The 14,615-nt window shown below is 46.7% G+C and overlaps 8 protein-coding genes across 8 annotated transcripts in view; 3 read left to right on the top strand and 5 right to left on the bottom strand.

Moving 5' to 3' along the window:
- Nucleotides 1–3,032, top strand: part of SPPG_09498 (uncharacterized protein) — a 3,852-nt gene extending 820 nt beyond the window's left edge. Inside the window, exons 3-13 of the mRNA XM_016757667.1 lie at nucleotides 6–116; nucleotides 184–226; nucleotides 289–573; nucleotides 636–671; nucleotides 739–856; nucleotides 927–1,041; nucleotides 1,104–1,578; nucleotides 1,647–1,668; nucleotides 1,747–1,872; nucleotides 1,951–2,268; nucleotides 2,322–3,032. Of these exons, the coding sequence (XP_016604997.1) occupies nucleotides 6–116; nucleotides 184–226; nucleotides 289–573; nucleotides 636–671; nucleotides 739–856; nucleotides 927–1,041; nucleotides 1,104–1,578; nucleotides 1,647–1,668; nucleotides 1,747–1,872; nucleotides 1,951–2,268; nucleotides 2,322–2,911 (2,239 nt within the window). The 3' untranslated portion in view covers nucleotides 2,912–3,032. The remainder of the gene's footprint in view (nucleotides 1–5; nucleotides 117–183; nucleotides 227–288; nucleotides 574–635; nucleotides 672–738; nucleotides 857–926; nucleotides 1,042–1,103; nucleotides 1,579–1,646; nucleotides 1,669–1,746; nucleotides 1,873–1,950; nucleotides 2,269–2,321) is intronic.
- A 6-nt stretch (nucleotides 3,033–3,038) lies between these two features.
- On the bottom strand, nucleotides 3,039–3,636 carry SPPG_07776 (uncharacterized protein; the record flags this gene model as incomplete). Its single annotated transcript, XM_016755934.1, has 2 exons — nucleotides 3,039–3,433; nucleotides 3,489–3,636. The coding sequence occupies 2 exons, from the start codon at nucleotides 3,634–3,636 to the stop codon at nucleotides 3,039–3,041; spliced, it is 543 nt and encodes a 180-aa protein (XP_016604996.1).
- A 614-nt stretch (nucleotides 3,637–4,250) lies between these two features.
- On the bottom strand, nucleotides 4,251–5,072 carry SPPG_07775 (uncharacterized protein; the record flags this gene model as incomplete). The annotated part of the gene is made up of 6 exons (XM_016755933.1): nucleotides 4,251–4,463; nucleotides 4,527–4,607; nucleotides 4,683–4,720; nucleotides 4,783–4,802; nucleotides 4,863–4,957; nucleotides 5,028–5,072. 6 exons carry the CDS (start codon nucleotides 5,070–5,072, stop codon nucleotides 4,251–4,253), a joined length of 492 nt encoding a protein of 163 aa, XP_016604995.1.
- Nucleotides 5,073–6,670: 1,598 nt separating this feature from the next.
- SPPG_07774 (uncharacterized protein) lies at nucleotides 6,671–8,061 on the top strand (the record flags this gene model as incomplete). The annotated part of the gene is made up of 2 exons (XM_016755932.1): nucleotides 6,671–6,703; nucleotides 6,798–8,061. 2 exons carry the CDS (start codon nucleotides 6,671–6,673, stop codon nucleotides 7,992–7,994), a joined length of 1,230 nt encoding a protein of 409 aa, XP_016604994.1. The 3' UTR covers nucleotides 7,995–8,061.
- Nucleotides 8,062–8,902: 841 nt separating this feature from the next.
- Nucleotides 8,903–9,892, top strand: SPPG_09497 (uncharacterized protein). The gene has a single exon (XM_016757666.1). It carries the CDS (start codon nucleotides 9,011–9,013, stop codon nucleotides 9,404–9,406), a length of 396 nt encoding a protein of 131 aa, XP_016604993.1. The 5' UTR covers nucleotides 8,903–9,010; the 3' UTR covers nucleotides 9,407–9,892.
- Nucleotides 9,893–9,994: 102 nt separating this feature from the next.
- SPPG_07772 (uncharacterized protein) lies at nucleotides 9,995–11,434 on the bottom strand. The gene is made up of 3 exons (XM_016755931.1): nucleotides 10,646–11,434; nucleotides 10,338–10,585; nucleotides 9,995–10,275 (listed from the first exon to the last, which is right to left on the bottom strand). The coding sequence occupies exons 1-3, from the start codon at nucleotides 11,171–11,173 to the stop codon at nucleotides 10,074–10,076; spliced, it is 978 nt and encodes a 325-aa protein (XP_016604992.1). The 5' UTR covers nucleotides 11,174–11,434; the 3' UTR covers nucleotides 9,995–10,073.
- Nucleotides 11,435–11,591: 157 nt separating this feature from the next.
- On the bottom strand, nucleotides 11,592–12,939 carry SPPG_07771 (uncharacterized protein; the record flags this gene model as incomplete). Its single annotated transcript, XM_016755930.1, has 5 exons — nucleotides 11,592–11,849; nucleotides 11,916–12,085; nucleotides 12,154–12,272; nucleotides 12,368–12,386; nucleotides 12,468–12,939. 5 exons carry the CDS (start codon nucleotides 12,937–12,939, stop codon nucleotides 11,592–11,594), a joined length of 1,038 nt encoding a protein of 345 aa, XP_016604991.1.
- Nucleotides 12,940–13,322: 383 nt separating this feature from the next.
- Nucleotides 13,323–14,218, bottom strand: SPPG_07770 (uncharacterized protein; the record flags this gene model as incomplete). The annotated part of the gene is made up of 2 exons (XM_016755929.1): nucleotides 13,323–13,500; nucleotides 13,572–14,218. The coding sequence occupies 2 exons, from the start codon at nucleotides 14,216–14,218 to the stop codon at nucleotides 13,323–13,325; spliced, it is 825 nt and encodes a 274-aa protein (XP_016604990.1).
- Between the last annotated feature and the right edge of the window lie 397 nt (nucleotides 14,219–14,615).

Here is a 14,615-nt window from a genome sequence, read left to right as displayed (position 1 = left end):
TTCAGATATACCGCAGTAACATGCGATCCCGATGTTTTCAGTCGGCCTGATGCCGGTTATGATTTGAGACCGAGGCTTCTGGGAAGAGATACCGAGTTATTCATCGTCATGACCATGTAAGATCTCTTAAGGTTGGCCGAAAATGAAATGACAATTAGTATACCTACTGACTCTGCATTTTAGGTACAACGAAGATGAGGAACTATTTGCAAAGACTATGACAAGTGTAGGTGTCCTGATCTGCCAGCAATAAAGCAGACCGGTAATTAAACCGTGAACTATTTACAGGTTCAGAAAAATATTGCCTATCTCTGCTCAGATAAATGCCCTGTCAGTTGGGGACCCAACGGTTGGACGAATGTCGTAGTCTGCATCGTTTCGGATGGTCGAACGAAAATACACAAAAGAGTGCTGACAATGTTGCAAGCGATGGGGGTGTATGCTCCTGGTTTAGAGAGAACACAAGTGGAGGGTAAAAACGTCACGGGACATCTGTATGAGTTTACAACCCAAATTGCCGTGGATAGAGATCTCAAGGTTCGAACACACAAAGATGGGATTGTGCCAGTCCAGGTAATGCCTCACGATATTAGCGTCAAGTTCTTCACTATCACCGCTGAAACCTTCTGGATCAGGTCTTATTTTGCTTGAAAGAAAAGAACGCTAAAAAGGTACCTGAGCTGATCCTCTGCTTGAAACTCAATGTACCGCAATGACCAAGCAAGAACAAAAAATTAGATCAATAGTCATCGATGGTTCTTCAACGCATTCGGACCCCTTTTGAAGCCAAATGTATGTGTTCTACTCGATGTTGGAACAAAGCCGACTGGCACGTCAATTTATCACTTGTGGAGAGGTAACGACTGATGGCAAAGTACACGCTCATTCAAACTGACTTTAACTCGCTCTATCCGATTCCTGCTCAGCCTTTGACCGGGACCCGCAAGTGGGGGGTGCTTGTGGTGAAATTGCTGCCGAGCTTGGTGGTGCTTGTGGAAACTTGCTAAATCCCCTCGTTGCTGCCCAAAACTTTGAGTACAAGTAAGTCTTTAACTTGCACCAGGTTTCCCTTTATCCACCATTCCATCCTAATGATGTGGTAGAATGAGTAATATTCTAGACAAACCACTCGAATCTGTCTTTGGATACATCCAGGTCCTTCCAGGAGCTTTTTCAGCATATCGATACGCGGCTCTTCAAAATTCTTCCTTGACCACAGGACCTCTTGCAAGCTATTTCCAAGGCGAGAGTCACACTGGTGAAACGGACGTCTTTAAAGCCAACATGTATTTAGCGGAGGACCGTATTCTCTGCTTTGAGCTCGTCACAAAGCGAAACGAGAACTGGATTCTCAAATACGTTAAGAATGCACGCGCGGAAACGGATGTACCCGCTGCCCTTCCAGAGCTCGTTTCACAGAGGAGACGGTGGTTAAATGGAAGCTTTTTTGCGGCAGTGCATTCAGTTACAAACTATCGCCTGTTTTGGCGGTCCTCACATTCGATGCCAAGAAAGATGCTCTTCACCTTCCAGGAATTATATAACATTTTCAATCTTGTGTTCAGCTGGTTTGGAATAGTGAGTTGTTATGCTGTTTTCTAATATTTAAATCTAAGCTAAACACCAATCGTTATTTCTATCAATAGGGCAATTTTTACCTGACATTCCGTAAGTCTCAACTCTTTATTATACTGGAATTAGCTCAGGAATACTAACTGGTGGTCTCCCTTGCTGATATAATTACAGATTTCCTCTTCCAAGGCACGAGGGATTCTACCACAGATCCATTTGGGGGGGCTGGAATGACAATATTTGTTGTTCTACGATATTTTTACTTTGCAGCCATTGGGATTCTCTTCATCATTTCTTTCGGTAAGCTTCTTTGCCTCTCAGTATTATATTATGTGTGAACATGCTATCGACACACATGTCGTCTTCATCCGTCGACAGGAAATAGACCACAAGGGAGTAAAAATCTGTACTACGCAATTCTCGTCCTTATGGCCATCATAATGGGATTCCTCCTCTTCATGGGTGGCCACACGGTATACCAAGGTATTCCGAAGACCGCAGCACAATGGGCAGCAATCGGCGATCTCCTCGTGAACCAGCCAGCCTTTAGGGACATTATCATTTCCCTTGGGAGTACCTACGGCTTATACGTCTTATCGAGTTTAATTCATCTGGATCCATGGCACGTTATCACAAGCATGGCACAATACATGCTCTTATTACCGGTTTACATCAACGTCTTTATGGTCTATGCATGTGAGTCCGCCCCTGTATTCTTGTGTCGAGAAAATCCTAACAATTTCTTTCAGTCTGTAACCTCCACGACATCAGCTGGGGCACAAAAGGTGACAATGTGGCTCAGATGGCCACCGCTTCGGCACCAGCTGTGAGCGCACCCAGCAAGGACTCATCAGAACCCGCGGTGACGGTGGATCTCCCTCAGGATGATGCAGATAGTCTCAACGTCCAGTACGAAGCAACACTACAAAACCTCTTCCGTCGTCCCGAAAAAGCCAAATCAGGGCGGGATCGCCAGACAAAAATCGACGATTATTTTCGAGCGTACCGTACGCGTGTTGTACTTGCCTGGATGCTCTCCAACGCGCTGTTGATCATCGTCTTTACTACGGATGCCATAACGGATAAGCTCTATGCCAATGTTCAGGATAAGGGTAAAGGCGCTGTCAACCCATATTTGACTTTCATTTTCTGGAGCGTGACGGCACTGTCGGCCGTTCGTTTCATTGGTAGTTTGATTTATATAATTATGTGGTTGTCCGAGGGAGTGGTTGGTGCTGTTGGTGGCAAGAAGACGTTTGTTCCACGGAATGAAGCGTCAAAGCAACGAGGTAACCCGGCTGGACGTGGGGGTCATGGCAGAGGCCAATATGCAATGTGAAAACCGCTGCTCAATATCTAAATTTGATGATGTTCGATTTATAGTATCGAGACAAGGATCCATTTTTGAATTGAGATTAAATTATGATATTGTACAAAGGCAACAGTGCCTTGAAAGCGCAAACAATTCAGCTGTTTTGCTCACTTCCTCTACAGCCAATTCGTTCAACCAGTTCTTCAACTTCGGGGTCCATCAACAAATCTGGCCCATTCCCATCAAAGCTCAGATAGCCCGCCGCCCAGCTGTAGTACTCATACTTCTCCAGCCAAATCCAGGCTAAAGCTGCATATTGATACTTGAACGGGGCCGCCAAAAGCTGCGAAAGATCAAGATGGGCCGGGAAACATTCTAGAGATTGTTCCCACCAAGCTTCCGTGCATTTCCCCCATGATAAGGTTTGGAAACTGGAATGTTCAACAGTGGCGGGGCGAATATGAGGTGCTGCCCTATCATTTATGGACCGATCTACATGAATCTCTTGTGGTATCAACGCTTGTTCTCGATTGTTGTCTTGGTCGCACTCTGGATTGAGGACGATCAGTAAGCGCTTATTGCCTGCTTGCGGACATTAACATACCAGCGATAAAGGCAGCGTTGACGTCGCACCTTTGGAGCCGTGGAGACACAGGTCCTGGGAGGGGACTTTCTGGACATGTGTCGATAGACGCCAGGGAATCCCCAATGCTCTCAACCATCAGCGACAAATTGGAGGAAGGCCTGGGCATGGTTGAGGATCTGTTGGCAATAGCAGTAGCGTCTATTCCTCGGCGTATCCAGCTCACACTCCAGTTTCTATGAGCTTCAATTGATTGTCAGTATGGGCCATTCTAAATGGAAGCACCTCATCAGGTGTCCTGAGCTTACGTTCAAAATCCAATTGGCAGAAAGGAAAGCGAAGGCGAAGGCTTCACGGCCTTGGCTTTTTGGCAAATGGGGCAGTGGTGTCCGGCTTTTATAATTATTTTCACGCCCAGGGTGTCCGGACCCCAGTAGCCATGCAACAATCTGTGGTTGACCACGCCCCACGCATTTCTCTTTTGGTGGTCAACACTACTATCATGAGGATTTACTGTACATCGGAGAAACTCTCTGCGCCCGATGGTTTTTTTATTGGTAATTTTCCACGGGCGATAATATTTCGATCGCTGCAGAGCTTATTTGGCAGCGGCCCAACGGGATACAACGTGGGCGATTAGCTTTTTGACAGATGTGCATCGAAAGTCGGAGGGTCACATGATAAACTGTGCAATTCCACCCTCGCCTACAAAACAACCGATATGGACAAAATGCAATGTATCGCTGCCCTCCCCAGCTACCTATCAGAGATAATTCCCCTGAACTACTGGATTGCAATCTGTTTACCCTTCATTTCCTGTGATTTGGGGATTTTGACCTCTAATAAACCATTTTCATACTTGGCTTGGATTTTGTCAGTGTCCACGCCAGCGGGCAAGTTGATGATCTTACGAAAGCGGCCAATGTTGCGCTCGCGGACACGGGACGTTGCGCTTTCAAAGCCCTTAACACCCTTGTGTTCGCCATGAATGATCAGCTATACAGAGAGCATCTTAATAACGATGATCCGATTGGCGATTCAGATACAATCGAACCGTACCTGGTTACCGCTAACTTCAATGTTGATTTCATCCTTGGGAACCCCAGGCAAATCGACGTGAACGACGATTGCGTCGTCGGTCTTGCAAGATTCATTAATGTTGGTATCATTTGTATCAGGACGGTGAAAAGATTTTTTTCGTCTCATCCAACCTACCTCAAAAACATCAGCAGCTGGACGCCAAATAACGTCACCTGCAAATGAATCCAAGTTGACGATCGTGTTCAACATTGATTTAATCAACCTCCGGAGTTACCGTCATTTGTATACAATACTCTGCCAACTGTTCTTAGTAAACTCTCATTGAATATTTTGAATTTCCTTCGCAAGGCTTACCTTGAAGCAACATGTCTGGGAATTCGGTGGGACACATCGCCACCACCAGGCCAGCCACCAGTGACGCCGAGGTCGGTAGGAAAGGCGTTCACATTCTACCAAAGACGCACCACTGTCAAGGTTTTGGTAACAACATGAAGTAAAGTTTGCCTACAAGTCTTTTACCCAGTCAAAAAACGGGTCCCAGGTAGAGGTGCTTGCAAGAGCCATATTGAAATTATTGAAGTCGCTGGATGAAAGATTTAGACGAAAAAGATGTTGCGTCTTCTCCAAAAAAGGTTGGGGAAGAATAGAGACAAGTCTATATACCGAATGTTCTAGTCCATAAAATTGTGACGAACCAAGTCAGCATTGGTGACCAATGTCTCGTCACTCACTGTGTTGCGTGGGCTGCTCAAAGTCACGTCAGCTGCGATTCCTTAAGGGCCGCGCGTGCAACGATAGGCAAGCCTCTGAAAACGTTCTTGTATGCAAAAGTAGATGTTTTAGTTTATTGGAATATGGTGACCCAATGTCCCGATTGGAAGATGCATTCTCATGAGTTAGTCTCATGTCCGGAAAGATTAGAAAAAAGTACAAGCCCGATCGAGGCACTCCTCTTTCACGGATAATGATAATTCCTTTAACTTCTCTAAGCTAATGGTTAACCAGATTAGTGATGCATACGTTCTGGTAAATCACAGCAGCGTTTGCCTGGTGCCTTGAAAACCTCCAGCAGATGTGGTTGACCAGCCTAATTCATGATCGCCAAGCTAAGCCCCCGAATTTACGTAACGGCCTGTCAAGTTCCAGTTGGGAATGAAGCGGCCATGTTGTCCTGAAGCATACGTGCTCAAGCAAAGCATAGTCATACCATTTTTCTTATCATTCCATCCCGGAAGCTCACAATTAGAGCAGGATACAGTCTTTCTGTTGAGTTCAAACAAACAACGTGTTCTTCCTTAGACTGAGGCCGCTATCAAATTGCGGATCCTTTTGAGAGAAGTTGGTCATGGAGAAAGAAGCGTGCATTTTAATTGTGCCAGCCTTCCGGATACTGGTTTGCCCAATACCTCATATTTAAGTCTAAGCCGATTCTGACAGGCAATGAAAATTTCGGACATGCTCAGGAAACGCGCTTTGACAGCTCTCACAATTACGCGGCGATGCCCCTCCAACTATCTTTTCAATGAAAGACTGGGCGCCGTTCTTTCCGATCTATAACAGTTCTTCTGCAATGCATCTGCTTGCTGAAGAGCTACTCGGACTACTGCCCAAAGAAAGTGCAAAGGTCCACTGTCGAGCTCAGAGAGTCCATTTTCTGCTAACACGGATATGCCGAAAGTTCGTCGTTTGGTGTGTCGAAGCTGCCGAGATCTCATACCAGACGACGTTAAATCATTTCGAAAGCATTGTCAGACTATCTGTCCGCAATGGCTATTAGATCGGAGTGAACCACCACCCAGGGATATACTGGACGATCCCCAGTACGTGGCCAAAACTTTCCCTTGACAAAGAGCGGATATAGCTGGCAGGTTTTTTGCAGAGCCTGACTTCCATCTCTCTTTAGGTTCAGACCTGAAAAGAGCCGCTTTTGTTGCCATATATGTCCACCCAGGCATTCGGGTAACGGCCGATTCGACGGTTGCTTTGGAACAAAATATGATCAGGCTCGGCATGAGTGGGACAAGCATCGTACCTATGAAGAAGTGTGGGTGCCAGGTATATCTCAATTTTGTATAAAGATTTTTTAACGTGGTTGCAAACACATTGCTTCCCACGTTCAGATGAGCTGGAACCTACCACGCTATCGGCTGGAACTGAACACAATGCCACACAATCGGCAGCAAGTGCATCCCAGGGTCAGTGTTCAGTCCTTTCCATTACAGGTTGGCTGATTGGACTTTATAATGAGATCGAACGGCAGACACATACACAGGATTTACATGGCACCAGACATCAAGATCCTCCCATGGAAGTAAATCCGGACACAGCGCTCGTACAGCTGGTGTCAAGCGTCCGAGAAGTATCATTACTACGAAACGAAAAACGACTGCGAAAGGAAAGGAACCGGCAAGCGAGTCAGTCTATCCCATTTCGTTGGCCTCACCAGCTAGCAGCATCCTGCAGTCTCCACAAACGTACAACGAGCCAACATGTCATGGCCTTTGGTCTTTTCCAACTGAGATACCCAATACGTCTGTGCCAGCACGCATTACGAATACCAGCACAGAGATACCTACAGCGGTGAATCATATACCACAAGGAGAACCACGAGCTTTGGAACCCGTGAACTTTGAATCATGCCAACCCACTCCACCTCAAACGCCAACGATATACGATGAGCGTCTTTTAAGGGGGCTGTGGTATGGAGATTTGGATCGCCATGCCGCCCTGAATGCATCCCTGCCTGCGCAGCAAACAGCACTTTTATGGATCCGCCAAGTATTGGATCAGAACCCGGGACTGGAAACCGATTATGAATTCCTTTCCAACCAGGTTGACCCAAGCTTTGTGAATGATCCTGTCGCTCTTTCGAGAGTGGACCAACTGCTCCGTTCCACCCTGCAGTCGTATCCTGGTTCGAAATCCGGCATTCGGATACCATATTTTGCCAACGGTCAAGCTGCTAAATCTTTGCAGATTCAGCAATATCAAGACCGATTGGTTTCCGCACCGTCACCTCAGGATGGTGAGAGCGAGACTGGAAGACCTGAAACTTTTATATCGGGCCCATATCCTCACTATCCTGTGATTCCACCCTTGTCATCATTCATGCCCTCATCAAACGTCAATGCGATCCCTGCATTCTACTCTGGCGATCCAAATGTCTTGGCCGATACACCTGCGTACTTTCCACCGTCTAGGTATTCCTTTACGGATCCAGCACTGTATTCGTTACCAACGAACTTGGAGCCACCTGCAGACGTTGGCATGTACGGAACACGAGACGTCCTTGAAATCTATCATCCGGCTGCATGGAGCACAAACGATATGTTTTATGCAGAGGTAGACAACATGCGTTTCCCTAGACATGGACATGTTAATGGTCGGTTTGCAACACAATTTGAGGTGCCTGTGGTGGCATTTACCGATATAGAGCGAGTTGAAGCGGAACATATAATGGGCAGTACTGGTGGACTGTATGGATAGATCGTGTTGGGGCAACTGTTGAGATGATAATAATGGGATGTTCTTATGCGACCTTAATATTTAGAGTAGATGGATAGTGCATAAAATGAAATGTATGCAGTAGATACTTCAAGGAGTCTTGTTATTATTTACTTTGAACAGACAAATATGTACATAATCCCAGCATACTCAAACACCCGCCCGCCGTTCAACCATGAATACCCATGCTCTCTCGCTTGAGCCTCCCACTCTCATCAACAACACATGAGACAACAGTCAGTACAATCCTCCACACAGCAGCAACAGCACAAGGCCGCAAGACATCCCGTCAAAAATCCTCCACATCCGTCATCTCGTCGTCGCTCGTAGTAAACTGGTTGGGTCGTTGGGTATCCGTAACCGGATGGTTGCTGGTAGTACGCTTGCTGGTTTCCACCGTAGTAGCGAGAGTTTGATGCACCCATTTTTTAGTTGTTTTACAAAGTTTGTTCGGGAGTGTAATAAGCGTATAGATGTGGTGACGCGCAAATGTATTACGTAGTAGAAATCTAGAGTCTTGTTTTTATGCGTCTTGGTCGTTGTAGGTGAGTGAAGAAAAAAGGAATTTGGTCCATCTGGCTGCCTTTATATACCAGTTTGAACCCTCAAGTGCCAAGAGTGTTCCAAGACAATCGAAACTGTGACGTGATGAGCCAGCCACTCGATCAGGTAAGCGTGGCGGAGCTGCCGGTTGACGACGAGATGCGTGTTAGAACTGCTCGTTTGCCCCGATGTCACTTTTCTTTCGAACGTCAGATCATATTCGTCATCAGCGAATGTTCTGTACCGACTGCTCGTTTGGGTAGTAATTGGGGTTCCTCTTCTAGGCGGCACTATCTACCTAATAATGATCTGCGTGGCTTTGTCGTACGCAGTACAGGCGTTTGATCAAAAAAAAAAAAAGGAATTGGGAGACCATTGGCATCCAAATGATGAAAGAACAACTCGACCTTTATTTCTTTTTTTCTGTTTTTCTTTTTTGAAAAATAGCAATTAACATGTACACTTTTGACATTACGCCATCACGACATATATTCTACAACACAGAACTATGGAAAGCCAAGTTTCATACGAATAATGCTACTCCATTGTCCGGCAAGTTCACTGATTTTTCCATAACCACCTCCGCCACATGCTTGAGGGTTCTTGGCAGGCGTACCAACCTAGCCACTGCGGTTGTCGTCCACAGGCAACCATTAACTGCTCAAAGGTTTTTTGTGTCAGACCCGCAGCGTAGCATTCGCAGTCATCGTAGGAGCCACTACTGGCGGCAAGAAACTACCGCCAACAACAGGCGGCATCAAGGGCCCAGACACCTCTTGTGTCGGCTCCGGTTCAGTCACCCACGTCGCAACGAGCGGTCCAGTTGGATCCGGTCCGCTTGTTTCGAATAGGTCGGTTGGAAGAGGAATGGCCGGTGGTTCCACTGGGTTTGGTATGCCAGGAATGGGAATGGGAAGAGGGAGTATAACCGGGTCGATTGGAATCGTCTCGGGGACATTTTCGTCTGGTGCGATGGTGGATGTTGTTGCAGCGGTTTGTGTACTAGTACTGTACAATGTAGAGTTAACGGTGATAGATGTGCTGTTGAGAGAGGAAGTGGTGGAGGAGAGTGTCGAGGAGAGTGTTGGCAAGGTATTGTTGTCAGATATGGGTATCGCCAACGCTTTCCTCATCAAACACACTCCAACCACTGTGAAGAGCAAAAATGAACCTTGCCAGGAAATCATTGTGAACAGAGATGAACGGATTAGCGAGCGAAGGACATTTACCTGACAACCTTCTCCATGGTTTATAGCCTCCGCCAAGAAAAAATCCCAACACAAAACAGCCACGAGGGTTATCATGATCCCCTGTTGTTTGTAGTGCCCTGGCGGGGCCTAGTAGGTTAGTAAGCTGACCCTTGGTGCTCGTGATATTGGGTTGAGCAGTTGATGACCCAATCCCTTGGAAAGTTAGAAACAGTACAGTCTCACATCTTTCAAGCGTCCAAGTATGCTTTCTATGGTATGTGTATCGTTGTCTAATATAAATAAATACAGATAGCACCGCACATGGGTACTACTTCAATCCTGATATCTCAAACACCAAATGTATGATCAAAAAGATGATAGGGTTCCAGACGATCATGTAGCGCAGTGCATCCAACAGGTTCAGGTAAAGCATTTGCGACGTGTCCCATGGGTTCTTCTTGAACGCTTTTAGGTCAACTTTTTCTTTGCAATATGGGCACGAGTCCTTCTTGCCAATGATAGTCCATCCTCTGTACATAGTAGCCAATATCAACACCAGTTCAATAAACGATGGAGTTCATAATATAGTTACCTTATGCATTTTTCATGGTATGTATGTCCACATCCTAATCGGTGCAACTTTTGAGAACTATCGGCGGTACCATCGGATGTGGTAGTGTCGCCGCAAATGGCACACATGTTGGATCGCAGGTGCTTGCGAGGAAACCCAGTACGAGAATAGTATCCCATGGTGGTTGCCATTCGGTCTGAAAGCCTTTCCACAAAATCACGAGAGAGTGTTCCAAAGTATAAGCCATAGAAGAGGAGGATCACACCGGTCTAGAAACAGGGTTGGTGAGAACAGTGCAGTCAAGTATCCGCAATCATTTCTTTTCTTACCTCAAAGAACTTTATCTCTGTCTCCATCCGGATTCCCACCACCACCGGTATGTGGAAGAATGAAAGCAATACCACCACATATCCCACCACTCCAATACCATACGAGAGGTTGTACACCCACGTATACCACTTGTAAACCAATCTAGGAGTCACACTCTGCATCGGATTTTGCAATGCCATACGCACAATCCAGCCATTCGCCAGCGAAAAGAGGACCCACACAAAAACGTATCGCATATTTCCCGCTTGGAAGCCCATTATTGGGGGAACGATCCATAACCCGAGTAGGGTCGCCAATTGGAATGATTTAATATGATACTTTTTCCACACCAAGATGCCCAACTGAGATATGATCAATCCCATTATGAGGATGAGCGCCATTGTCGCATGCTGTTTCTCATGTCCCCGATGTTCCTCTGCAAAGCGAGCTTCGGCTTCTAACAGCGCCTGGTCGGCGTCGGACAGAGGTGGCCCAGACTGTGGTGTACCATGGGCGAGGACTTCGATGGGAGGCGGTGCGGCGGACATTGATGCGCGTCGTCAAATGGAATGTAGGGATTGGCAACCAAGGTAGAGGAACCTTGATGTAGGTTGCGAGAATCCCTCAAAGACCAATTAATCGTACCAAGACCTACAAGCAGTTGTGCGTCGGATCTTGAATAAGTGGAATCACGACTGCAATATCAGTGTCAAGAGGCAGTCAATGCTGTTTTTGTGCGTCAATCGCCAGATCGTGCTCGTCCTAAACGGATGCAAAGACTGAGTTCCCCCAACCAAATCTTGGGGGGCCCATTTGATCAAAAATGGAAATTCAAAGTCGCGGTAAAAAGCCTGGGATGTCGTAAGCAGAAAAACAACTTACAACGGCATGGCTTTTTGGGTAAGACTGACGGAACTGCGAATTGTAAACCAAAAGATTTTGCATCACAAGTGAACAAGGAATCCATCAGCCCAGCTCAACCATCTTATAATGTTCCATTCCACATACATCTTTCCCGGAACGGGAGTGCCGATACTTTTTCGGCAATGTACAGCCTGTTATAGAGCATAATCGGGGCTGTGGATATGTATGTGCTTTATGTGGCACTAATAGGTCGGGATTGGTCTGGAGTGTTGCGAAAGGGAAGGAAAGGGTGCTTGAATGAGGGGTTTGGACATAATGGATCTCAGTCGGGCGTATAGGGGCGTCATCTGCGCCTTGCTCCTTTATTTCGAAACAGGTTACTAACGGAATATAAAGTCCGTGCCGTGAACTATGCGCATTTCTCACCTCATCTTTGCTTCTCTTTTTCGTAGCCTGTTTTCTGAGTAATTTCTGTATGGTATTAATCTTGGCTTCCTCCGCTTTGGCATCTGCCTGATGTTTTCGCCGTCGGGCGGTCTCGGATTTTCGCAGTGCAATTTCTTCGGCTGTAAATATTTTCCTTCTAGAAGGGCGCTCTGAAAGAATGGATCAAATAAGAGAGAGTTGCTGAGAGGAAAAGTTTCAGATATGGCTCGATAAGTACCATCGGGCAGCTCGTAGGACGGTTCATCGGTCTCCCCAGTGTCTCGGGCAATCATTGCGCGCTGTCTAGCAGTCATTCGCTTACTTGGAGTGGGTCCCTCGGAACCAAGGGAAGAGTCACTAATAAAATGACGGTTACGATGACCCAAATTGCATCAGGTCAGCACATACTAAACAGGTACGCATAAATGCACGAAGATAGGCAAAAATATTACCTGTCAAAGTCATCAGAGGCTAGCCCCAACAAGTAACATCAGTATGGGCTACTTAAATCGTAAGACTAAATCATTTTAGGAGCACAGGATCACGCCCTACCTTTGCGTTTCTTGCTCGCCGCAGCCTTCACCTTTGAACCGGAACTCTTTTTCCCTTCCTTTGCTGAAACAGCACTTTTCTTCTCATCGTCATCATATTTCCCACGGGTGCTTTCACTCCTTGTCTCTTCCTTCGCGCGAAGAGCTTCCTCGTCTTCGTCCACTTCCATCAAGTCCTCATCGTCCAATCCAACAACGGCCTTGCGGTCTAAATCACTAGGTAACACGGCGCTATCTCGGTCCACATCATCGTCCTCGTCGTCAAATATGGAGTCCTCATTTAAAACCGAGAGGAGGTCCTCCTCGTCGGGTAACGAGCTGGGATGCGTTGGCGTCCCGACTGATATTGTATCGTCGTCGTCCATCGATGTTGGCGAAGATATGGGAGATGAAGGAGCGGGGGAGTCTGAGGCAATCAAAGAGGAAGGGAGAAAGTGGTGCCGGTTAACGAAAGTCTCTCTATTGGTAGACATTATGACGATTCTATCCGAAGTGACGGCGACAAAACGACTTTGTGCAGATCGTGCGCGTCTTCTGGCGTCACAGTAAGATTCACGGTGGTTTCAGGAACGAACCCGTGTGAAACCAGGGCCTTGTTGGAAGACCGGGTTGCAATAACATTGCCCTGCCAAATGTTTGACAGAGGTTGATTAGCTTATCAATTGCACATTTGAATAGCCGTCTGTAATCTTTTTAAAGAACTCTGGGATCGTAGATAATATCCAACATCCACCCGTCAAATGTCAACCGCAAGCACCAATCTTATGATGGGCCAGATACGATGATCTTCTAAGCGCTTTCTACTTTCTAATTTACAGAGCGCTGCACAAGCTAGCAAATGACCAATAACGTTGTATCAGTGTCTTTTCCAATCATAACACGTCCCACCATCACCAAACACCTTCCCGCTTCGTTTCATGCTTTCATGCTCATCCGCAAGCACCTGCGCAAGCATCCTATCAACACCCTGCTGGATGGTACCAGGGGCACCCTGTCCGCCCATGTCTGTTTGTACCCAGCCTGGGTCGACAGCGCTATGGCGAATTGAAATCAATGTTGATCAGGCGTCAGAATGCATCGACACCAGACAGAAAAGGCTACTTACATGACAGCAATCGCGCGCCCATGTCCTTCCTTTGCATGTAGCTCTGTCATGTAATTTAGTAAATGCTTTGACAGATTGTACGGGTTTGCGTGTCCGGTTTCGTCCTGCTCCCAATTTCCCGCCCACTTTACTATTTCTTCCGGGGACTTTGGAGGTTGCGCTTCAAGTTGCCGTAACAACGTCGATGGGAGATTTGCCGCATTCCCCAGCCCACTCGTCATATTAACAATTCTTCCCTTTAATGTCTGCGGAAGAATCTCCAGAAACTTGCGTGAGAGAAGACCGGGACCTACAACATTCGTCACCAGTGTCTCTCTCCACCCTTGTCCGTAAATCCCGGCATTATTGACAAGCGTTACAAGAGATTGGCCATTGCCTTGTTGCGCCAAGGAGGCCAACAGCGGATCGAGTTCATCCGACACAAATCGCAAGATGGATTCCGACGAGGAGACATCCAACTGTGCAGTGCGTATGCTATTTCCATTATTCACTCCAGATGATATGCGCGTAGCTGCCTCTCTAGCCTTGTTGATATCGCGGGCAGTCAGTAGTATATCATGATGATGGATTTTGAACAGCTGATGAGATAATTCGTATCCCAATCCCCGATTGCCCCCTGTGATGATCGTAAGCGGACGAGCGTTCATGATTGGATTATCTTTGGGAGAAGCCATTATCAACTCCGGAATACAACCACCGGATAGCTGCAACCACCGGATAGCTATCTGGGCAATTTGTAATGGTAAGCCCTCAAGCCCATCAGTATGCACGTGACAATAAAGCCCTGCTGGGTCTTTAATCGTTGGAGATGCACCCACAGGCCGCAAAGGGCAGACAGCAAGCCAGTGTGTCTGAAAGTCTGGACACTGTGCTTTTTCACATGAGATGGCGCAAGGAGGCAAGGCAAATGACGATGACTCGCCAGTGTGTGGCATAGTTACCATCTGCGACACAGAAAAAAACACGTAACGTGACGTTTGGGCTTTTTCAACAAGGCATTTTAAACAAAGGAAAAAACATCCACCAACAAACTGAGCATTTGGG

This window comes from Spizellomyces punctatus (genome assembly GCF_000182565.1).
Source record: "Spizellomyces punctatus DAOM BR117 chromosome Unknown supercont1.17, whole genome shotgun sequence".
NCBI lineage: Eukaryota > Fungi > Chytridiomycota > Chytridiomycetes > Spizellomycetales > Spizellomycetaceae > Spizellomyces > Spizellomyces punctatus.
The sequence above is the reverse complement of the archived record's forward strand: the minus strand, read 5'-3'. Positions and strand labels throughout refer to the sequence as shown.